The 25,718-nt window shown below is 31.8% G+C and overlaps 1 protein-coding gene across 1 annotated transcript in view; it reads right to left on the bottom strand.

Moving 5' to 3' along the window:
• The window catches only part of LOC118181281 (uncharacterized), a 289,332-nt gene that overhangs the window by 112,229 nt on the left and 151,385 nt on the right, over positions 1–25,718 (bottom strand). The window contains exons 7-9 of the mRNA XM_085818979.1: positions 13,813–13,834; positions 1,680–1,754; positions 1,445–1,584 (exon numbers count right to left, since the gene is read on the bottom strand). Coding sequence (XP_085675105.1) covers positions 1,445–1,584; positions 1,680–1,754; positions 13,813–13,834 — 237 coding nt within the window. The remainder of the gene's footprint in view (positions 1–1,444; positions 1,585–1,679; positions 1,755–13,812; positions 13,835–25,718) is intronic.

Below are 25,718 nucleotides of genomic sequence, written 5' to 3' on the forward strand. Positions count from 1 at the left end.
CGCACCCGTTCATTTCGGGTATCGTTCTTCAGTTCACATCCAGGCGTATAAGTGTTAGCATATTTTGGGGAACTTTTGATATTCTGTGAAGTGAAAATATCATTCGAAACTAAAAGAAAATAAATTAACGTGACAATGGAAATGAAACCAGATGCCTTAAAGAGACTGGACAAAGGGGAAAGTGTAAACAAAATTACCACGGATTTAGGTGTTAGATGGGCTACTTTGATAGGGTGGGAACAGAAGAGGTCTGAAATCGAATCTTCGTGTGTGAAAAGAGCATGTACAGATAGTTTAAAGGAAAGAAAAATCTATGAAAGGTGGTGAGTATGAAAAAGTGAATGAGGCACCTTATTTGTGGTTCAGAAAGCAAAGGGAACAGTGAAGACCCATTTCAAGACTAATTTTACAAGATAAAGCCCTGAAATTTTATGATGAATTTCAAGAAGGAGAGCCTGGATTTACTGCTAGTTCTAACTAACTCGACAGATGGAAAAGCAGTAACACCACTCACAGATCAATGGGCAAGAGTAGATATTTTTAAATTCACATAATATTTAACTCAATTTTTCGGAAACTTGACAGACTTTCAGTCCACATTTCGTCAAGTTTGTGGGACCCTACTATATTCCATAATTTAATTTTTATCTCTCCCTTATATATATAGATTTGCACTGCAACCAGAATTTTAACATACTAAACATATAAGAATTTAGTATTCATGCAGCATTTTTTAAATTCTGACACTAGAATCTGATCTAAATTTTAAAAACTTATTAAATAATCTGCAAAAAACTTTTCAGGTAATGCTATTTAAATTGCAAGGAATAGTATCTTAAAAAGCTTCCTTGTACATACTTACTTTCACTAATATTGATGTATTTTAAAAAAAAAATCAATAGCTTTATCATTTTCAATAATTAATTCAGTTTATTAAAATATTCAATGAAAAACCTTAATTGCAGATTTTACAGGAAAGCATTCATAGATTATTACCTTGTAGAGATAGAACATATTGAAGTATACTAAAAGTAAATCATAGTCAGTAGCAATTATTCAATTTAATTAAGCATGTCAGTGACATAACTCACCTGCATTTACATAACAACAAAATGCTGTAGAAATTTGAAAATGACTACAAAATTAAAATATTAATAATACTGATAACCTGCAAAAGTTTTTTTTTTAAAAATAAATCCAAGATTAAAATGAAAATAAAAACTAATTTTTAAAATTTACATGTTGTTTTACAGGTCTTTGAAATCTCCACTTTTAAAAGTTTCATTTCGAGGGGGGATCATCCATTTTGTTGACGCCCAAATTATTTGCATACTGAAACTTGGAAATGAACATTTTCAATAAATTTCATATACTTTCATTTTACAGTCAAAACTTTAACATAAAAATTATTTTACACTATTAAAAAAAAAATTTTTTTTCTTACTAAGTAGGCCATTCGGTGCTTAATCCCAAGTAAATGCTCGATTACTAATTCACTAGAAGCAAGATTTGCATTGCATAAAAAACACTGGAAAAGAGGAATTTCTGTATCACATTTCTGAATTTCAATTACATAATCCAAACCTAATCAGGGGAAGAAAAGGCTGTTAATAATATTTTAATGCAAATATAAAAATTACAGCCAAATTAATTTGTAAAAATAAAATTACTGAAATTACCAACAATTGGCCTCTTTATTGTATCAATTTCTTCTTGAAGTTTACTGTCTTCATCGATATCAAAGTACTTTTTCTCTAAAAATAAAAAAAAATTAAAAAAGGATTTGATTAGCATCAGTAACAGCATAAAATCAATTTTAAAATGGAGAAAAACTGATTTAAATTCTTATATGCTAGTTCAGTTTTAGAGAGAACTCTATGTAGAAAGTCTACATAGAAGCATATACTATACAGTGGCATAACCAAAGCTCTTGTGACCTTGTGCAAAATCATAATAATAATTCTGGGCTTGCAAATCTCATGGAAAACTGTAAAAAGGGCCCCAAGGGCAGAGGTTTTCACTCATGCTGATTTTTTTTCACAATTATATCTCGACTAATTATTTAGAAATGCAAACATGGCACTGGAAAATGCACAACAGAATTTTCTTGCAGAAAAAAGTGCGGAATGTCTCTTCTCTTTCTTTCTTTTACACATGAATGAAGTTTAACAAAGACACAAATTTTGAGACTTTAGTTTCGAAAAGGCTTTATGTTAATGTGTATATTTTGAGTTTTACATGAAATCTGCATAAATCTAAAATGTTATTATTATTATTTACTATTTTTACAAAAATAATCTAGCTAGTTATGCAAATTATTGATTTGTTGACAGACTGCATAACTGGTAAATATAGAAAAAAGGTAGGAAATTAGTTGATTTCAGATTGTAAGTTCGATTTGCAGCAGAAAGCTTGCAGCAGAGAATAATAAAGGCACAAGCTGTCAAACTTAAGATGTAAAATGGAGATTTTTGCATTATCTGGTGATGCCTTTTCAAAAGAACTCCAAACTGACTCATATTCATTTTATAATGCATGATTCAAGTTACTGAACTTTTATAACATGACTGTGACTTCAACCTGAATTTTAACATTATTTGGCTAATTTTATTTTGTTATTTCTTTATATATTTATACTTAAAATATCCCATGTATGGAAGGAAAACTTTTATCATCAAAATACTTTAAAATACGATGAACATAACATTAATAATTTATGAAAGTACTACTATGCACCATTATGTTAATGTAAAATTAAATGAAATACAAATAGTAACTAATTAAACATTGGTTGAACCTTCACATAAAATTTTGCAAATATCTACAGTACATAAAAGAATTCATATCAAAACAATTTTAATAAAAATAATTACTGAAAATCATTAGAAGGTATAGGAATGAAATTTGCACAATTTTTTAAAGTTTCCTTAATTCAATTAATTCATTTAGTGATAAGAAACATTTTTCTAAATAAAAGTTCAATCAAAAAAGGGAAAATATGAAAACCCAAGAATATCAATAAAACCAGGAGAGATGCAGCAATGCATAGTTAAAATCATGTCACCCAAAGCAGCAGAAAAATTAAAATTTAGACATCAAATAAGAGCAGCGAACTTAACACGTTTACATTGTTTTTATTAAATATATTAGTATTTTACATAATAACAAAGTGTATAACATATTTTAAACTCATGTAATTTTTCAGAATACTGAAATAAAAAAAAAATCAGTTTTAAGTTTTACATCATGTTATTTGATATGCATCATTAAAAGAATGCTTAGAAAGACGACACACAATGCACTGTGATTAGTTTGGTTAGTTGATAATGGCTACGCATGCCAGGGCTATCTCCCTAAGGGGGGATGCTTTCATAGTGAACTTTCTAAGGGAAACTGGCTCGCATACACACTACACATGGGAGAAACATGAAAACACACATTCAGTTAGCCTGTTCATCTGGAATCAAACCCAGGCCAGAACTGCAAGTCTTCAATGATTTTACCACTCAGCCACTGGCGGTAAGAGGGAAAGAAACAAACAAAACAAAAAAACAAAAAAAAAGAAAGAAAGAAAGAAAGAAACTGAAACCTAAAACTATCCTAAACAATATTTTGGTAGGCCTCAGTATCTGTGGTTGCTTTAAAAAACAAAGGCCCAATTATTTATCACTTTGATATGGCACACCAGACACCAATTTCAAAGAAGAATTGCAAAGAAGACCAAATAACTATAGGTAGATTTTTACAATTCAATGCTAGATACCTTTGCTACAGATACATACTACAAGTCAAATTTATATAAAGTTCATAATTTTAATGTACAGCATTAGCACTTTCAAACATTTACATTGCAGAAATTGTTCCAATACACATTGCATAGATTTAGTTTTACAATAAATAAACATCAGAGATTTTTTGTTACAGCACAAAGCATATTTTTAAGCATAAAAAATCTTTGGAATATCGGAATATGAAAATAAGACACTCAGAATCACTGAGAGGTTGGCGATTCCGGAAATTTTCGGATTTTAGATCATCAGACATGCAGACACCAGACATGTCATGATTTGACATGCAGACATGGCAACAATGAGCAGGGCTAAAAGGCTGGTTCTTCAGCTTTTTGCAAATGAAACTGGAAGAAGAGACTGATGATGTAGTTGGGTTCGCTTGCTGCTTTGACAGCATCTTATTCCGCCTTCAGTTTCATGAATACTTTCTTGAAAATCAAAAGGTTTTGAACAATTATTTGGTAAATAATATGAGCAAGAGATTTTATCTCATGAAATTACTATACATGTTCATTTTATATCTGACCTAGTAATGTAGCTATGGCACATTTAATTAAACTACAGTATGCATAAAACATAAGCTTAAACTATTATTTAAAGTCGAATATACATTAAATATGGTTAATTTTTTCCACAATATTTTTTTGAAATGTATGTAAATAGTAATCCATCTAAACAAAAACATTGATAAATTTCTATATTTACAAAGAATCCTTTTTGAGTTAAAATAGCACAAATAATGTTACAAGTTGTGTTATAGAAATATCAAATAAAACTATGCTCACTTATTTTCAGAATATGTCCTTACAAACCCATCTGGTTAAAAGCTAATTAATGCTAACAATAAATTTCATAATACATTAAATCCAAACAAATTTCACTTCATTTAATTTTGTGTTTCAATTAGCACAGGAAATGAGTCAGATTTTTGTCAGTCTTGGAAATGACTATTATGAAAGCATTATTATGGATCGTCAGGTTTACAATGCAGCATCCATTACGCATAAAATAATACAAAATATTTTAAATTGATATTCATATACTTTCTTATTCATACTGCTCTATTCTTATATTTTAAAAGTATGTATTCTAATGCTAATTTATTTCTATGCAGAATTTCATGATTTATTTTGCATAATAATATAAATAACTAAAAAGTGCATAAAATAAATTACATAACATATTATGTGAATAATAAACCAAATAATACTTTAAAATCGTATTTTTAATACAATAAAATGAATTAGTTTACATGATTTATTTCCTCTATTTTCTGGTTAGCTTTTCTTGCTAACACAAGGGATGCATTCTAATTCAAGTGTCAAACTCTTATGAATGTCCGTAAGCAGCAAAATAAAAAAATCATATTCTTAAGAAGGGAAATTGTTTTTCAAGTTTAGAAATATGATTTATAATTGCTCCCATACATTTACAAAAATTTTCTTCAACCTTCATGGAGGCTTTTTAAAGAAAATGGCTCTTATCTACTTATTATTTTACAGATAATAATCTGATTACAATGCTCTCTGAAATGCCATCTGGAGACAATTTAATTCACTTTTGTTTTATTAACGCACTTATTTGTGTTTCAGTATATATGTTTTAAATGTACCGTTTTTATACATACATTTTCCTTTTCCGTAATTTTCCATTTTGTTGATTAATTTTTCACCCGAAAGATGTTAGTTACAAATGGGATACTAGTCTCAAAACGGCATTTTGTACTGAATCACTGTAAAACAGTTTCAAATTGTTACCACCAAATATTATCACCCTGTATTATATTTAAAGAAAATAAATAATGAAGAATCTGCATGAATGCATGCATGTTTCTTGAACTGTGAGAAAACTACCTAGAGCCACCAAATTTTAAATAACATAATCCTCCACCTGAACATGGGCACATGGAAGCTGGAATTTTGAATTTTGAATTTGTTTTATTATTGATTTCATAGTTTGTAAAACTTTAATGAATTTTAATTAACACACGAAGTCTACAAAGCAAGCAGTGGCAAAATTGCATGGAAAGCCACAAACTTTTTTTTTGGGGGGGGAGGGGTATGCTTTACGCATGTGTATTTGATTTTTCCTTCTATTATAAAACATGTAGAGATTTTTACTTAAAAATTCTGATTCTTAATTTCACTTACACACTAAATAAAATACCTCGTTATGGAAAAGCAATCATGTAAGCATAAATTTATGAGATTAATAATTTGGCTCTGTAGCTGAGTATCTGCTTGGCATACATCTCAAACCCAAACATTCACCTATTTTACATGCCTCACTGCTATCTGGCGAGTCATTATTTATTATATTTTGCTTTCATCTCCGCATGTTTATCAATACTTGGCAGCTTCAGTAATAACTCATGCAGCGATGTCTCAACTTTTTTTTATATTGGGAATTGAATAACAAGAGTATGGCAAACTTTTATGCTAACATTACGCTTGGCGATGATTATAGATTTTTTAAATGCTCTAAGAAATGTTGACAAGGAAAAATTAAACAAAAATTTCTTTTCATATGCTGAAAATAGATTTTTTTAATGAAACTCATAGGCCAAAAGATTACATTTAGTGCTATTTTAATTAAAATAACTGATATGTTATTCACCATACACCCAGAAGCGGCAGCAGAATATGTTGGCACCAGATGCCAAAATTTAGGAAAGAGGAAATTTTTGGAATTTGGGGAAGCACTGAGTCGCAAAATTAAGGGATGAGAAGTTTATTTTATGATTTAGGGTAAGCACTGGGATCAAAAGTTTAGAACTTAGGAAGGCGCTTTGTAGCAGAATTTAGGACCCATAGAGACTGCACCAGGCGGTATCTAGCGCCTGCCCTAGATAATGCCTTAAGTATATGTGGGAGTTTATTTATTCAAGACTCAGATTAGTTTTAAGCATGTGCAAGGACTAAACGTAGGTATAGTAAATAACTAAACTAATACAATTCAGGCTTAATTCAATACGCGAGAGGAGCAAGCGTGATCATCGCCAATCTTGTGATAAACAGCCAATTATGCATAACCGACGCTGTTAAGCTTAGCTAAAATTATCTTTACTAATTCTAAAGCATTTCAGTTAATGTAGCAGACTGCGCTGCTGCCTAATCGTCTAATTTGATCCAGCTTATTATTTTTTTGCAGACTGTTATTATTATGGCAATTTTATGAAAACTAAGCTTGAACTTTCGATTATGACGGAAAGAGTTTCCAATTCTGGAGCTGCCAAAGGATTTACAAAACGTCTCAAAATTATGCAAGGAGTATGGCACTGGAAAGTCAACTATATACAGTCAAAAGTCATTAATTCGGACACCCATAATCCGGACCTCAAAGCTACAAACTTTCTGCGCATGTGTCGCGTTGACGCATGCGCGTAAGACCTTCACCGCTGCTAATATGCGTGTGCGCAAAATACGTTTACGAATGCGCCTTTAATGTATAACGGACAGGATAAGCTAAGCTAAAATTATCTAATTATCTATTTCAGTTAATGTTGCAGATTGCATTGTTCCTTAATCTTCGAATTGGATCCGGATTATCATTTTTTGCAGACTGTTAGAGCAATTTTATAAAAGTAAGCTTGAACTTTCGATTATGTCAAATAGAATTTCCGATATATATTTACTAATATGTAAAGGATATACAAAGCGAAAGTATCTTTCGGAGTCCATTAAACAAAAAGTGGAATTGCTGCAAAAAATGGATAAAGTTTATCTAAACTTTAACGTTTGTTTATCTAAACTTTGATTATCTTTAACACCGCAGCGCGGCGTGCATTGAATTGGAAGTTGATATGTCAGCACTATCCTTATCTTAAGGGCAGATGTTTTTATTTTATTTGGCTTATAATCGCTTACTCAATGTAGTATTTCATCTCGTCTTTGATATGATTTAAATCAAATGCCTTGTCATTATAATTCGCTTCCGATAGCAAAGAAAGTAACAGAGGTTATTGAAAACGAAACAATTGCGATTGACAAATTAGTCGGTAGACACAGCAATTATATCACTTGAACAGTGGAACTTCGTAACTGAACAAGAAATTATGTCTGTTTATAGAATTAAAGAGAATGTATTATAACATAAAAAACGAAGCAACTTAAACAACTTACATTGAAAGAAATGTTTAATAAAGTAAACAAATAAATATTAAGCTTTTTTTTTGCAAATTTTGATACCCTTTAGATCATAATTGTTCTTTATTTCATAAATTACGGTTTCATATTTTTAATTTTAGAATTTCTGCATGCCATCTTACGAGATTTAAACTGATGATCTATAATCCGGAAAAATCGATAATCCGGAATCGCCGAAGTCCCGACCAGTCCGGATTAACGACTTTTGACTGTATGACATAAGAAAAAAGAACTTTTTGAATTTTTTGTGGAAGCAATTTACATTGAAAGAAATGTTTAATAAAGTAAACAAATAAATATTAAGCTTCTTTTGTAAATTTTGATACTCTTTATATCATAATTGTTCTTTATTTCATAAATTATGATTTCATATTTTTAATTGTATAATTTCTGCATGCCATCTTACCAGATTTAAATTGATGATGTAGTATCCGGAATCGCCGAAGTCTCAACGAGTTTGGATTTTGGACTTTGTACTGTATTATGTAAATATTATACTAAGACTATGGCCTACGTGCATATAAATTTGCAAATTCATGCATTTATTTACTGTTTCAGTATTGCATTGATTTTCCTTAGCTGTCTATAACTATGGCTTCCTTTTCAGAGATAGTAGTGACTGAGATGTGCAGTCCAGGAAGAGAGCAAAGTTACAAATTTTGTATACAGTCAAAAGTCGTTAATTCGGACACCCATAATCCGGAATGATCTATAATCCGGACCTCATTGCTAAAAACTTTCTGCGCATGCGCCACGTTGGCACATGCGCACAGGTATTTTATGCGTGCGCCTAAGACCTTGACTACTGCGCATATGCGTGTGCGCAAGTGCAGAATACGTTTTCGCCTGCGCGTTTAATGTATAACGGACGGTGTAAGCTAAAATTATCTAATTATCTATTTCAGTTAATGTTAATGATTGCGTTGTTCCTTAATCTTTGAATTGGATCCCGCTTATTATTTTTTGCAGACTGTGAGAGCAATTTTATAAAAGTAAACTTGAACTTTCGATTATGTCAAATAGAATTTCCGATGCTGGAACTTCCAAAGGATCTACAAAACGAAAGTATGTTTCGATGTCCAACAAGCAAAAAGTGGAATTGCTGCAAAAAATGGATAAACCCATGAAGAATGTGACAGAGAGGTTAGTGAAAACGAAAAAATTTCGATTGACAAGTTAGTCGGTATTCTCGGCACAGCAATTAATGGGACTTGAACAGCGGAACTTTGTAACTGAACAAGAAATTATGTCTTTTTATAGAATTAAAGAGAAAGTATTATCACATAAAATGAAGCAACTTAAACAACTTACATTGAGAGAAATGTTTAATAAAGTAAACAAATAAATATTAAGCTTTTTTTTTTTTTTTTTTTGTAAATTTTGATACCCTTTAGATCATAATTGTTCTTTTTCATAAATTACGGTTTCATATTTTTAATTTTAGAATTTCTGCATGCCATCTTACGAGGTTTAAACTGATGATCTATAATCCAGAAAAATCGATAATCCGGAATCGCCGAAGTCCCGACGAGTCCGGATTAACGACTTTTGAGTGTATATGGTAAATAATTTCAGTGAAATTATATGTAAATTGTACTATTTCTTTTATATTGTAAGATGAATTGAACTGAATGTGAAGCTCTGCCGGAAAAATAAAATTATAGGGACATGTCTATTAAGCACTGTGATAACTGGCTATCTTGCTGCATTGACCACAAAGCGCCAAGCTGGCAATAGTTTTAGCAACTATTTTTTTTCCAAATTTGGCGAGAAATTGCTAAAAGTTGCCAGACTTGGCAGGATCCAATTCCAGTATAACTGTAACTGGTCTGATCTCCACTAACTTTAACCTGTCTCTATGTCATTGTAATTGCATATGCCTTCCAGCAATGGAAATTTCTTGGCTGATGGAGAAAAACTAAGACTGGAAGAAGCACCAGTCCTAGTTTAGTCCAGAGTTTAGCTGAGAGTAAAGAGGGTAATGAGAGATCACTCTACGAATTTACACACTAGAGATTTTTTATATTACTACTAATATTTTATACTGTTACATTTATTTTTAGGTACTTATTACTTTTGTCTTTTTTACTACAAGTATTTAACATCCTCAGTAGTTTAAGTACTGATTGCACTCTGTCATAATCAGAAGAGCTGCACGAGTACTCTCATTCCAGAGTTGTAAAGTGTTTCTTTTGGAAAAATAAATTTTATCAAGGTATCATCGATTCTCAGGGCATTCAATCGATTATGACCCCATACAAACTAACAATATTTTCCCTAATGTCACCTCAATGGTTCGACAAAGAAACAGATTTTCAGTGGAGACAACCGAAGCAATTTTAATTTGCCATTATAATTTTAAAATGAATTACACATTTCTTACATGACATTCTTTACATGACAGAAGAAGAAGAATATAATTAAGAAGATAAAATCAATTTTAAAATAGAACTGGGTTAAAAAGCATTAGCCTTGCATCTTTTTTAATTATTTTTCATATTTCTTTTATTAGATGGGTTTATCTATTTTTTATCAAAGTAAAACAAATCATTACCTACGAACTTGTTTTATTTTACTTATTTAGAACTTGAATATCTCATACCAATGCTTGACAATAATAGCAACCTTACCGATAGTGAAGTGAGTAACAGAGGTTGTTGAGAACAAACAAATTATTTTTTTACTTTATTAAACATTTCTTTCAATGTGCGCATGCGTAAAGTATACATTACGCATAGTCAAAATTAGAAAATTGCAACCAGAAAACTATTTGATGTGTTTCCGTGATATTTATAATGACGAGGAAATTCATTTAAATCATATCAGAGTACATTGAGATGAAACACTACATTTAGTAAGGAATTATAAGCCGAATAAAATAAAAACATCTGCCGTGAAGATGAGGATAGTGCTGACAGATCAACTTCCAGTTATTTGCGCACCGTGACATCCCCCCCCGGCAGAGGAGCGTGAAATTGATAAATAGATTCCGGAATAGTTAGAGAAACAAATCACCTCTCTGTCACTTTCTTCATGCCTTTAATCCATTTTTTGCAACAATTCCGCTTTTTGTTTAATGGACATCGAAACATGCTTTCGCTTTGTAGATCCTTTGGCAGTTCCAGAATTGGAAACTCTTTTTTGACATAATCGAAAGTTCAAGCTTACTTTTTATAAAATTGCTCTAACAATGTGCAAAAAATAATAACTCGCATCCAATTAGAAGATTAAGGAACAACGCAATCTGCAGCTTTAACTTAAATAGATAATTTTAGCCTAGCTTATACAGTCCGTCATACATTAAACGCATATGCGTAACGCATGCGCAGAAAGTTTGTAGCTTTCAGGTCCGGATTATAGATCATTCTGGATTATGGATGTCCGGATTAAAGACTTTATACTGTATATCTTTCTAAAGTAAGCATCTCTTTTAGGTGTTTCCAGTTTAGTTGTGTTTTTAGTGAGCAACTTAAAATATTATTTACTAATTTATTTTGTTTCTGAATTCTTTTGACTTAAATGAACTAATATCTTTATTCTGATTAGTATTATTCGTGACTTTTAATTTAGCTCTGCAGAAATATAATTTCATGCTTATTTGGAAGAAAAACGAAACACTCTCACTTAATTTAGTTGTTCTTAATTGATGGTAGATTGGTTTATCCCCCTTGATAAGTTGATTAATCTAGGATCAACAATAGCTACTTTTTTAATACTTTTGATTTTGGTAATTTTGCAATTAAAAATTTTCCTTTACAGATTTTTATGCTGTTAAAGCAATTAAGTTTTTGAAAATACTGATTTAAAATACGGAATATTTTTTTTTTTTGTTTTAATTGAATTTCTGTTCCTTGGATATGGTATATAAAAAGTTTTCTAATTATATATATATTAGGATTGTGTATATATATATATATATTTGCAAGATATAGTAAAATATGATGGCTACACTAAGAAATGACTGGCAACTTAAAAATTGACTATTCTAAATTTGGTGCTGTCTCCCACCTAAATTCATCTGTTCTCCCAAATCTCGAGATCTTTCCAAGTTACATAACACTGCTTGAAAAAAGGAACAAAAACCTAAAATTAACCAACCACAGCTTAACTTTACTTATACCCCTACCGTGAAGCAGTATAACTACTGCTTCACGAGCAATTATGTCATTCTTTTCCTAACTTCTGCCATGCAAACATATCCACACTGCTATGCTTTCCTAAAATACTTACGTCACACTTTTAAAACCCATGTACATAAAAATTATTGTATTGAAAAGTAATTTGTTTGCCAAAAAAAACAACTTGATGTGTGTAAAAATAAAGACAGTGATCCTTAAAATTCACTTTTGTTAGCTTCGTTTATATGCCTTCACTCTCAGCCATGATGACTATGCATTAAAATATCATAGATGTAAAATATACAAAATATGATGGCTTTGCTCTACGCAAACAGGCAGCCTCTAATTAACTTGCCGCAATTTCAAGATCTTCTTCCTAGACCAGTACTTTCGAGAATATTCAAGCATGTTACATAATCGTTGCTATAAATGAAGAGTTTGTGCCATTTTTCATCAGATTGCTTTTCTCCACCTGCTGCTGTAACACCTTATTGCTGCTGCTCTGTCTTTCTTTATTTTAATAGTATGATGCAGTAGATTTAAAATTAATCATATTCAGTCTAAATTACTATCGCATATGTAATCTTCAATGATCTGCTATTTGCATTGAATAAAGATATGGAGCTAAAAAGTTAAATTCATCTGTGCCAACGTTGGATGTCTTACACTCAGCCAGAATACTGATGCCAAGTTTCGTCATTGATGTGCCCGACTACACATATATGTAATACGGATAGTATATATATACTATCCTAATATCTATTATTTTACGTATAATAAGGTCAGTAAAAAATCTTAAATAAAAATCTAAATAATACAAATACACTCACTTCCAAAAGTTAAGCACGAAGATGTAAAATGCAAAAAAATCAACAAACACTGCTTTAATTGACACAAAATTCGGCAAGAAAGTAGCATATATATTTACGCATAAAACAAATTCAATAATTATATACAGAAATGAAAACAATATTATTAAATTTTTGTAAGTTATTAGATAATGACATACTGAAGACTTAAAAAGAATTATGTATAAAGTGAAAATAAACAGCATAAAATGAAAAAAAAAAAAAAAAAAAAAGGACATTAATAGGGTATGTGACCCTCCTCATCTGTATACAAAGTTTACATCTTGTGACCATGCTTTCAATTAGGTGGTCAACCACTGCAGAATTAAGCAATCGCCATTCTTCTTGTAGAGCAGTTTCCAGCTCAATAAGAGCGGCTGGAGGTGGGAAACGTGAAGATACAGCACGGCCGAGAGCATCCCAAAGATTTTCAATGGGATTAAGGTCGGGCGAATATGCTGACCACGCCATACACGCAATCCCTTCACTCTCCAGGTAGTCATTGACGCTTATGATGACTCTAGGTAGTCATCATAAGCTCTATAGGGACGTGCATTATCGTCAATTAAAACAAAAGTAAGGCCAACTGCTGCAGCATACAATCTCACAATGGGTTCTAGGACTTCATCTCAATACCAGACAGCCGTCAAAGAAGTGCAGGTCTATGCGGTATTCTTATGAAATCCCTGCCCAAACCTTAATGCTTCCGCCTCAGAATGCTTGATGTTTTGGGAGTGAATGCTTTTTTTTAATTAATGAGCAAAAATTGAAATAATTTAAACAATGCCATTGAGATTTTTGTTAAAAAACTGATTTTCTAAATAATTTAGTATCTAACAATATCAATTTGGCAAATACACAAACTTCTCTTACTTTTTCAAACTGAATTAAAAATGTAGATTTTCCTTACCTGGGCATTCTTTCTTTATATTCTAGAAAGAGAATTAAACAATTAATTTTATTGCTATAATCATAATAAACTTTAATTCTATTCACAAGAAAAATTGCACAATGGTCAATGCATTTGAAAAAATACAGCTTTAATACTAGACAAAGTAACTCTAAATTACAAATAATTTTGTAGACAAATTAAAATTTGATGCTACTCTCCCATTTACATATGGTTTGCATTCCACTGGAAGAATATAAGTTTATGCAAGTGAAAATCCCTCTAATGTTTTACATAGCACACATCCTTAAGCAAGATAGGCAATTAACTATTCAAACTCAGATACAGTAACTGTCTACTGAATTAAACAAAAGCAAAAAAGAAGCAAGACAATAATGACATCTTATTGAGTATAAAAAAACACTTAACATGTGAAACATAATTTTACACCTATTTTATTTACTTTTTTTATAACTTGGTTCGAACATAGTTCTGTCCCACAACAGGCATCTTCAATAAATAAATTTTCTTGCACAAATCTATCATTCAATTATTGCCATTTGTTTCAGATTTGCATACTGTAATATATCCATTTAAGTAACAACATAATACAAATTAACAATTCCTAAGGAAAGTGCAGTAGCACCAGGGATAATATACATCAATAATTTAACTATATGTCAGGTGAATTTAACCTGATAATAAAAACAAGACCTAATCACAAGTAACCTAATCACAACTTTCATCCCTGTTCTTCAATTAATCCATGCACAGATCAAATTTCTTAAATCTAGCTTGTAAGTTTCGCCACCACTTGCCAAGATTGCCATTTAGGTAAATACCATATTAAGCAACTCGCACTGCTGGATGCATAGTGAAACTAGTTAATTTGACATATAATTTTGGAATAACAATCTGCATTTCTTTCATTCTCTATTTTCTACAGAGAATCTCTTAGCAATGTTAAAATACACTAGGGAGAAATTTAATCAGAGCTAAATTGGTATTTAAAACTGAACGATTCATTATTTATTATTTATGTTGGATTTCAAATGTATGTAGTTTTTATTTTATACGTGCTTCAATTTAACTTTATTTACTTTCCTGTAATTTTCTATTTAATGTCCTTTGGCCACTAATAATTATTGTTAGTTTAGTTCCTTAGAAGTGGCAACAAAACAATTCATAGAATTAATAAAATATGCTTCTGTAGTTAGTTAGTTAGGCTTATTGAAGAAGAATGACATGTTTTATACCTGAGTGATGTTTTATTAAATAAATGAATACTTTAGAATATTTTTAGTAGTCTCTTAGAGTCTGTGATATGCTGGTAGTGTAATAGCTTAATTTGACGCATAAGCAAACATTTTATTGGTACCCTCAGCGGGACCCAAGAGACATTAGTTTGGAATTCTAAAGTATAAAAATGGAAGCTAAAGAAGTTATTTAACTTGAAAGGAAGATTCATAGAGCTGCTTTTACAAAATCCTTCAACGTTTTAGAAGAAATTTTAAAGAAATGTGAAATAAATTCTTCTGAATTACAGTCGGAGCTTAATGTTTTTGTTTCGAAAGCTCAACGTTTGGAAGATATGCACGTACGATATCTTACTCTTAGCACACTGTCAGGAAACGAAATTGAAGCAGAATTCGATGTTATTGAAGATTATCGTGACAAGGCTCTTAGAATTGAAATTAAACTGAAAGATATTCTTCAGAATCTACAAAATGTAAGTACTTCAAATTTAATTTTGAATGAATCTGTTAATAAGAATGTATGTAAAAGTAAATTTAAACTTCCAAAGCTTGAATTACGAAAATTTGATGGCGAAATTAAGGAATGGTTGTTTTTTTTTGAGCCAGTTTGAAAAAATTGACGATTTCTGTTACAAGTGACTGTTGAGAGTTCACGTGCAAGGGAGGTTATAGAAAGTTTTCCCCCTACATCTGCTAATTATGCCAAGGCCATAGGATGTTTGAAGGCTCATTTTGGTCGAAATGACTTACAAGTGGAAGTTTATGTGAGAGAATTGTTGAAATTGGTCCTGAGAAATACAAATTCTAGTAATTCCTGTAATAAATTATGTGCATTATATGATAATTTGGAACAACAAATTCGGACTCTGGGAACCCTTGGCATTACTACAGATAAAAGTGCTGCATTACTTTATCCTTTAGTTGAATCTTGCTTGCCAGAGGATTTATAAGAGCCTATCAAAGAAGTGCAAATGTTGATAATGGTCCAGACCCAAAATGTAGACTGGACAATTTAATACAATTTTTTAAATCAGAAGTAGAATTCTAAGAACGCATAAGTTTAGCTATGGCTGGTCTTGGTTTGAAGAACAAAGTGACCCGTGGGATTAAATTTATAAAAACTGTTCACAATCGACCATCAACGGCAACAAGTTCGTTGAGTGCTGATTCTCCCACTAAGAAGTGCATGTTTTGCAGTGAAAAACATGATTCATTTAATTGTTTGAAGGCTAAAAAATGCCATTTTCAGAGAGGCAAGATCTCTTAAAAGATAAAGGGCACTGCTTTTCGTTGTTTAAAGGCTGGTCACTGTGCAAATAAATGCAGGAGTTCTATTAAATCTGCAATTTGCCATGAAAATCACAGCGTAATTATGTGTTTAGAATTGCTTAAAAATAACACAAATTTTAAGAAGCCTATTTTAAACGACAATGAAAAAGAAACTAGCGAGGGAGAAAGTTCTGTAAACTTTCTAGTGTTAATAACACACCACAAGTACTTTTGCAAACCCTGAAAGTAAAATTAATTGGAAATAATTGTACACTTTGTATTCGAGCTTTATATGACACAGGATTGCAAAAAACATATTTAAGGAAGGATTTAATTTCTACTTTAGACCTGATACTTTCTAGACAATAGATTTTGAGCCACACTCTGTTTGGAGGAAAACGAACATCTGAAAATTTACATAATGTCTACAAAATTAAGCTAAAGAGTTTAGACGATAACTATTGGTGCTTTTGGTAGAGCAAGATACAATTTGTGATGCTGCCTGAAACCTTCTGCCTTAAATGGACCATGGATTAAAGAGCTCCAGTCCATGAATATACCATTTTATGACACTGAAGATACATCAGGGCCTGTTGATCTTTTAATTGGTGCAGATGTGGCTGGTCGACTTTTCACCGACAAAAAAAGAATACTTTCTAGAGGTACTGTAGCCATAGAAACTTACCTGGGCTGGAGACTAATCGGTAAAGCACCAGTGAATGCTGATAGGGAAGATACGGCGATGACGATTGTAACGATGTTTGTGAAAGATGCCAATATTTCTGACCTTTTTTCCTTAGACATCTTAGGAATATTCGATCCCGTCAGAGTAAAATCATGAAAGGAAAAGGAATTTCTTACGAAGAAATATTTTCAAGAGACTTTAAGAATTAAGGATGATGGTCAGTACGAAGTTGCCTTACCGTGGAAAGATGATCACTTGCCTCTCCCCACCAACAGAGATATAGCGATAAGAAAACTTGAAGTCTCAACAAAAAGGCTGAATTCAGAAAAATTTTTTGATACCTATGATGATATCTTTAAACAATGGACTGAATTGGGTATAATAGATGATGTCACAGATGTGCATGTTTCACACCAGCACTTTCTTCCTTACCAACCTATAAGCACTTTCTTCCTCACCTACCTGTAGTCAAGGAACAAGGCACTACCGAAGTACATCCAGTGTTCGATGTGTCTGCTAGGCAAATTGGATCTCCATCTTTGAACCAGTGTCTAGAATACGGTCCCAATTTATTAAAATTAATTCCAAATCTCCTTCTGAGATTTAGAGAATTTAAATATGGTGTTATTGCAGATATTGAAAAGGCCTTTTTGAAAGTGAGCGTTTGGCCAGAAGAATAAAACTATTTGAGATTCTTCTGATGGAATGATAGCGGCTGTAAAGAAATTAAGGTAATGCAGCATAATAGACTGGTCTTTGATGTAAAGAACAGCCCTTTTCTTTTGGGAGCAGTCTTAGATTATCATTTGGGAAAATATTTGATTGATGCCAGATATAATCAAGATTATGGTTAAGATTCTTCTTTCGAGTTCTTATGTTGATAATTTAGTAACGAGCTTAAATGATACATGTGATATATTACCCTTCATTAAGACGCCTCAAGCCATACTGAGTGAAGGAAAATTCAATTTGAGAGACTGGCAGTACACCAATGATAATAGTCCTCAACCATTTACTTCTGTATTAGGACTTTTATGGGATAGAAAAAAGGATACGCTGATGATAAATCTGGACTGGTTAGACAGCTATAAATTTGAAACTTTGTCCAAAAGAATAATTCTTTCTGTCATGCATAAGGTGTTCAATTCAGTTGGTTTATTATGTCCTGTTTTGCGGATACCCAAATTGTTATTGCAAAAGATGTGGAAAGAAAACGTACCTTGGGACTCTGAAGTCAACGATAATATAAAAGAAGAATTTATGAGCTGGTTTTCAGAACTTCATTTGCTGAAGGAAGTGACCGTATCACAGTGTTTTTCAATTGGTCTATGTAGACAAAACATTTCTCTGCATATGTTTGGTGATGCTTGTCATACGGCCTTTGAGGCAGCTGTTTATATTCATGTGGAGACAGACATCAGAGAATGTCCAAGTTCATCTCTTAACAGCCAAAGCTAGAGTGGCTTCTGTAAAACCCATGACTATCGCTCGACTGGAGCTGATGGTTGCTATGGTGGGAGCTCATTTGTGTGCATCTGCTGTGGAAGGGCTTCAATGGAAAGATGTTGAACAGCATTATTGGACTGACACAACGGTTGTTTTAGGGTGGATTCAACGTAAAGAATCTTGGACGATATTTGTGAAGAACAGAGTGAATGAAATAAATAGTTTAATGGATCCTCTTGCATGGAAACACCTTCCTGGGATCCAGAATCTAGCTGATTTGCCTTCTCGAGGATGTTCCGCTAGACAACTGTTATCAAGCAAATGGTGGCAGGGGCCAACTTGGTTATTAGAACCTTCTTCTAACTGGCCCATCACAGAAGAAAGTTTTGATGAACATTCTATAACTAAGGAAAAGAAAAAAACAAGATCTGATGGGCATTATTCTATCTGTTCTCTAAGTTACTGAAATACTTGTAGCTGCAAAACTTATGAAAAGAAAAATGGATGCAGGCATTACGGATCAAGTTCATACTATTATTATTTTTCAAGCTATGACAAAGTGATATGGTTGATTGCTTGGATAAAAAGATTTATCTTTAATTGTCTAAATGCAAAGTCTCTGTGAATTATTGAAGAGTTATCCTACAAAGAAGTCAAAAATGCAGAAAAGAAAGTCATATTGTTAATACAAAACGAATACTTTTCTGATCATTTAAACAAAAGAAATTTAGAATCTTTGGCAACATACAAGGACGAAGAAGGAATTATTAGTCTGCGAACAAAAATTACATTTCGGAAGGATATAGAGCACTTTAAACATCCTTTTGTTTTACCGGGAGAACATCAGGCTGTCAAAAGGTTAATTATAACAGAATACCAGAAGAACTCTCATGCTGGTTCTCATATAATGGCGAGCATTCTAAGAGAATATTATTGGATTTTAAACACGAAAAAAGTCATTAGATCTCTTTTATCCAAATGTGTTACTTGATACGCAAAGAGAAATTTAACAGCACCAATATCTGCATTACCAGAAATTGACATGGCTGGACCTGTGTATTTAAGAGGAGAAACAAAGGCTTGTATTTGCATATACAGTCAAAAGTCGTTAATTCCGACACCCATAATAATCTGGACCTCAAAACTACAAACTTTCTGCGCATGCGTCGCGTTGACGCATACGTAAGACCTTTATCGCTGCGAATTTTGCGCAAATTACGTTTACGAATGCGCGTTTAATGTACAACGGACGGGATAAGCTAAGCTAAAATTATCTAATTATCTATTTCAGTTAATGTTGCAGATTGCGTTGTTCCTTAATCTTCGAATTGGATCCGGATTATTATTTTTTGCAGACTGTTAGAGCAATTTTATAAAAGTAAGTTTGAACTTTCGATTATGTCAAATAGAATTTCCGATATATATTTACTAATATGTAAAGGATATACAAAGCGAAAGTATCTTTCGGAGTCCATTAAACAAAAAGTGGAATTGCTGCAAAAAATGGATAAAGGCATATCCTTTGTTTATCTAAACTTTAATGTTTGTTTATCTAAACTTTCTTTATCTTTAACGCCGCGGCTGCGTGCAATGAATTGAAAGTTGATCTCTCAGCACTATCCTTATCTTAAGGGCAGATGTTTTTATTTAATTTCGCTTATAATTGCTTACTCAATGTAGTATTTCATCTCGATGTACTCCGTCTTTGATATGATTTAAATCAAATGCCTCGTCATTATAATTCGCTTCCGATAGCGAAGAAAGTGACAGAGGTTGAGGTTATTGAAAACAAAAAAATTTCGATTGACAAATTAGTTGGTATTCTCAACACAGCAATTATAGGACTTGAACAGTGGAACTTTGTAACTGAACAAGAAATTATGTCTGTTTATATAATTAAAGAGAATGTATTATCACATAAAAAACAAAGCAACTTAAACAACTTACATTGAAAGAAATGTTTAATAAAGTAAACAAATAAATATTAAGTTTTTTTTTTTTTGTAAATTTTGATACCCTTTAGATCATAATTGTTTTTTATTTCGTAAATTACGGTTTCATATTTTTAATTTTATAATTTCTGCATGCCATTTTACCAGATTTAAACTGATGATCTATAATCCGGAAAAAGCGATAATCCGGAATCGCCGAAGTCCCGATGAGTCCGGATTAACGACTTTTGACTGTATATGTGTGCTGTGCATAGAGCTGTCTATTTTGAGCTCAATTCCTCGCTGTCTACAGAGGCTTTTCTATAGAGTTTCCATTGGTTTATAGCCCACAGAGGCCGTCCTTCTGTAGTTTATAGTGACAATGGAAGCAACTTCATTGGAGCATCAAAATTGCTTGAAACTTGTTAATTGGAATGTCATTACTCAATACACCACCACTAGGAAAATTCAGTGGTTTTTCAATCCCCCAACTGCCTCTTCGTGGCCGGTTTTTGGGAGCGATTAGTTGTATTGATTAAAAAAATTCTTAGAAGAGTTTTGGAAAAATCTTTGCAGTCTTTTGAAGAAATGACAACAGTATTGTGTGACGAGGAATTTGTTATTAACTCTCGTCTACTTACCTATGTTTCAGAAAAGGAGTCTGAAATTGTTCCTTTATCTCCCAACTCATTTTTACAAGATTTCCGAAAGTCAGGCGTTCCTGATTTGGATGAGATTGATCAGCATTCCCTCAACAAGAGATTAAAATATCAACAACTAATCACGGATATACAAAAAGATTCAGATCTGAATACCTAGGGCTTTTAATTCCAAGACATGATCCGAAGAAGCATGAGTAAAGTATCAAACTTAGAGACGTAGTTCTTGTTGGAAGTGATAATGTTAAATGTACTGAGTAGCCATTAGCTGCTGTTATTGAATTGTTATCTGGAAGAGACAACGTCGTTAGACTGGTACGATTGAAAACTACAAGTGGACAACTTTTACATCCCGTATAAAGAATTTTTCCATTAGAACTTTTATGCAATTGGTTCGAAGATCTAAAAAATGAAAAATTTGAACAAGCTAGAGTTGAAGCGTATTCAGTGGAAAACAGCCAAAAAGATATAAAATTTGTAAAAACCAGGAGTGGAAGAGAAGTCAGGCCTATACAAAGACTAGACTTATAAACTTTATAAATGTTTGGACTTTAATTCAGTTCTTTTACGTTTTTCCATTTAATTTTAAGTTTTTCTTTAATATTTCTAATAGGTTAAGTTGTTTCCAAATAGCTTAAGGTGGGAGGATGTTTGATTTCAAATGAATGTAGTTTTTATTTTATACGTGCTTCAATTTAACTTTACTTACTTTCCGGTAATTTTTTATTTAATGTCGTTTGGCCACTAATAATTATTGTTAGTTTAGTTCCTTGGAAGTGGCAACAAAACAATTCACAGAATTAGGAAAATATGTTTCTGTAGTTAGTTAGGCTTATTGAAGAAGAATGACATATTATACACCTGAGTGATGTTTTATTAAATAAATGAATACTTTAGAATATTTTTAGTAGTCTCTTAGAGTCCGCGATACGCTGGTAGCGTAATAGTTTATTTTGATGCGTAAGTGAACATTTTATTCACAGTTTGGGTTTAGAAATACTTTTTTTAATGCATAGAAATATGTATAGATTTACATGGTGCATCAACAAAGTTTTAGGGCTAATTTTTTAATAAACTTTTATAATTCTGGCAAATGATACTTAAACAGATTTTATTACTATGTTATCTCAAATTGTTCTCCCGAAAAAATTGTCTGCTCACAGATAGATGATCCCAATGAATAGTTCATGTATTCAACAGTTGAACAAAGAATAGCAATGCTGCAAACGATGAAAAAGAGATATTTGAAATGTGGTGTAAAGCATACATGGATCAATCATTAACATGATTAATGTTTTTGTTGGTACAGGCAATTTTGTAATGGGAGTAAAGAAGTTTATAATGAACTCATGAGTGCAAACATAAAAAATTCTAACTGAATGAAAAACATACTAATATAAAATTTTATATTATTTATTCTGAAAGCAACTTTAGATAGGCATAGATTTAAAAAAAAAATCTACCAATTTTGAATGCGACCAGATATAGGTGATTTTTCTTCAAGAGCAAAAAAAAGTTTTTTTAAAGGTGGAAACATCAATGGAAAATTTCATATTAAATCTATTATTACTTAATAACATTTTAATTAAAAAAATAATAAAATAACTCCTATTTCAATTTATTTCAATTCAATATATATGTATATATATATATGTTTTTAACCCTCTGAAAATTGATAGTTTTAATTTTGTATTATGTCTGCCTTATATATATATATACATACATATATATATATATATATATATATATCAGGTTTTTATCAATCTTAAGAGATAATATAATAATTAAAACATTAATACATAAAATACATGAGTACAAAACATACCTAATTCATAACTTCTATCTTCTTCCCATCAAAAGTTTAGAAATCGAGAACAGCTGCTGGCAGGCAATTTCAAAGAAAATGCAATTAAAAAAACAAGCTCTAACTTTTTTTTTAATTGCCTTTTCTTTTAAACAAACTTGCTTTTTCTTCAAACTAAAGAAGACAAATAGCTTAAAGGAAGGCTACAAAGCCATACTCCTAAGCTATTTAAGTGAACACTGAATAGTAAAAAGTGTAGATAACCAGCTTTGGGTTTGGCATACAATAATTTGAAGCTTGACATTAGTCTGCACTGATAATTTCCAATTTTCTTTTGAAAATCGTTGACCTTAAAAATCAGAAAGCAAAGAATACAAGCACTGACACTTTGCTTTCATTTACTTACAGAAAGCTGATGTATACCAGGTGTACAAGCATGAAATTCGGATTTTTTTTTTTTTTTTCCTAAAAAAAAATGTTAAATTCGGAAGAATGAAAAGTGCTCCATGGCTTGTTATACATTTTTTCATCTTTCGGGAAATTTGTGAATACCATGGCAGTAAAAATATTTACTTTTTGCTGTGAACCATTCACTGAATCATTTTTTCACATCTTAATAGGAACCAAAGGGCTATTCAGCAAGTGTGTGACCCATCAATGCAAATAGTGATAACTGACAGAGCCAAAACTGGTGAGTAAGCCGCAAGGGGTATAACGTTCCAGTTGATTGCTTCCAATGTGACAGGAACTGGTTTTGCCATATGTGATGGAGCACTGACATGAACAAAAATGACTTTTGGTTGCCTCTTTCAGTATTCTGGCCTTTTTTTAAGCAGCAAATGGTTCAAATCAGCCAATTCTTGTTGGTAACATTTAGTATTAACCGTTTCCCCAGGTTTTGACACATGTCCATTCGCCTGTTATTCAACTAACGTTGTACCCATCTATCGGATTACATTAGCCGCTTAGAAACAGCTTGTTGACTAACATCCAATTGCTCTGGGAGTTGCTTTTGTGTTTGTGAATCATCTTCATCCAACAATGCTTGCAATGCCACATCTTCATATTTTTTTGGTGGTTTCCATGTTCTTTGTCTGCAACATCGAAGTCACCGCTTTTGAAACACCGAAACCATCGTTCACACCTGTCTTGCCACGGAGCATGTTCACCATAAGCTTCTCAAAGGAACTGAAATGATTCAGCAGCAGTTGTCTTCAAATGGGAAAAAAAATAGTGTTGTCTTTCAGTGCTCTTTGTTCGGTATCAATTTCGACGTACTGAACACAACACTATGCACACACTTTCCCAGTTTATCACTTGTGCATGTCTGATACCTGTTGGTGACACAACAAAATGGTGCAGTGTCAAATCTTTATAGCACAAACAGCATTAGTATGCTGTAGTCTAAAATCCATATTTCATGCTTATACACTTGGTAATCCATTACTCAAATTCACCACGGTGAATTCAACTGCATCCATCTTGTAAGACTTGTTCAGTCACAATTTCTGCTAGTGCAAAAACAGTTACGTGTAGACAATTTACTGCACCTTCATTAGTGAGCCTCTTCACTGAACCAATTTAATACACACCTTTAAAATACATGTTTGCACACATACGGGAATATCCTTCACTTCAAACATTAGCACAAAAGTTGTTTCCCATTGAACTGTACCAGTGAGCTACAATTTCTTGGTTAAGGGGATAAATTGATTACTTACATGCTATATAGAAAATTATTAGTCAGATTAATACTGAAAGTTCTGCAAATGAAAACTCAAACTGTGATGACACTTACTCTTAATTCCTTGATTCGATGAATTTTGTCAAATATTCATAGGTAAAAAAACTATCCATAATTGACTTCAAAAAGTTGTGATTTTATTATATTATAAAGTGCAACTGAATGCAATCTGCTCTGTATAATAGAAATTTGCTTCCATAATGGGAAGGCACCCCAATTCTATTAATAGGAGTGTAAAGATAGTTAAATGTGGACCATTTGTTAGCTTTATTTATACTTTGTGTTCTAATCAACCCAACTTCATCTGGTTATTATTGCATCTGGAAATAACTCTGCATGCACTTTTGACTAGAAATGAAACTTATCAAAGCAAATAACAGATTTCCAGTCATTCAAGATGCAATGCTGATTTCATATTCTTTAACTAATACAGTATCAGCAATGGGCTCCTGATATGTTGGCAGGTACATTTGGTTTCATACATTGATACTTCTAAATTCCCTAAAAGTTTAAAAAAAAATCTTTTTGCAAATACAGTGAGTGAAAGTGAAACTTGTACACTATGATATTTTTCACGCAATCTAAGATATCAGAAGCAATAAAAAAAAATTTAATATTTTTTTAATTTAGGCAACAAGAAAAACACTCCATATATTTTTTAACAAAAATAACTTTTAGATTTACACATTATCTAACCAACACATCACTTATTCAGATGATTATTAAAAAAAAAAAAAAAAAGAGGAGGAAAGAAAGAAAAGAAAAGAAAGAAGGAAAGAAAAGAAAGAAGGAAAGAAAAAAAGAAAATGTCAAAATAAAACTCACATACAGTACAGAATTCTCAGATAAATAAAACATAGAAATAAGATTGTTTAGTTTCAGTACTTTGTTGGGCATCCTTTATTTCTAATTACATATTCCAAACATGTTGGCATAGACTGAACTAGAGTTTCACAGTAATTTTTACTGATTTTGTCCCATTATTCCAATAAGGCTATTTTTCAGCCTTTCTTGTTAGAAATATGATGACTGCATACAGCAACTTCTAAGTGACGCCATAAATTTTAAATGATGTTTATATCTGGTGACTGTGGAGAACATTTACCAGGTGTACAAGTATGAAATGCAAATTT

This window comes from Stegodyphus dumicola, chromosome 6, assembly GCF_044657685.1.
Source record: "Stegodyphus dumicola isolate Sdum_Otavi_A_Nest chromosome 6, ASM4465768v1".
Lineage (NCBI taxonomy): Eukaryota > Metazoa > Arthropoda > Arachnida > Araneae > Eresidae > Stegodyphus > Stegodyphus dumicola.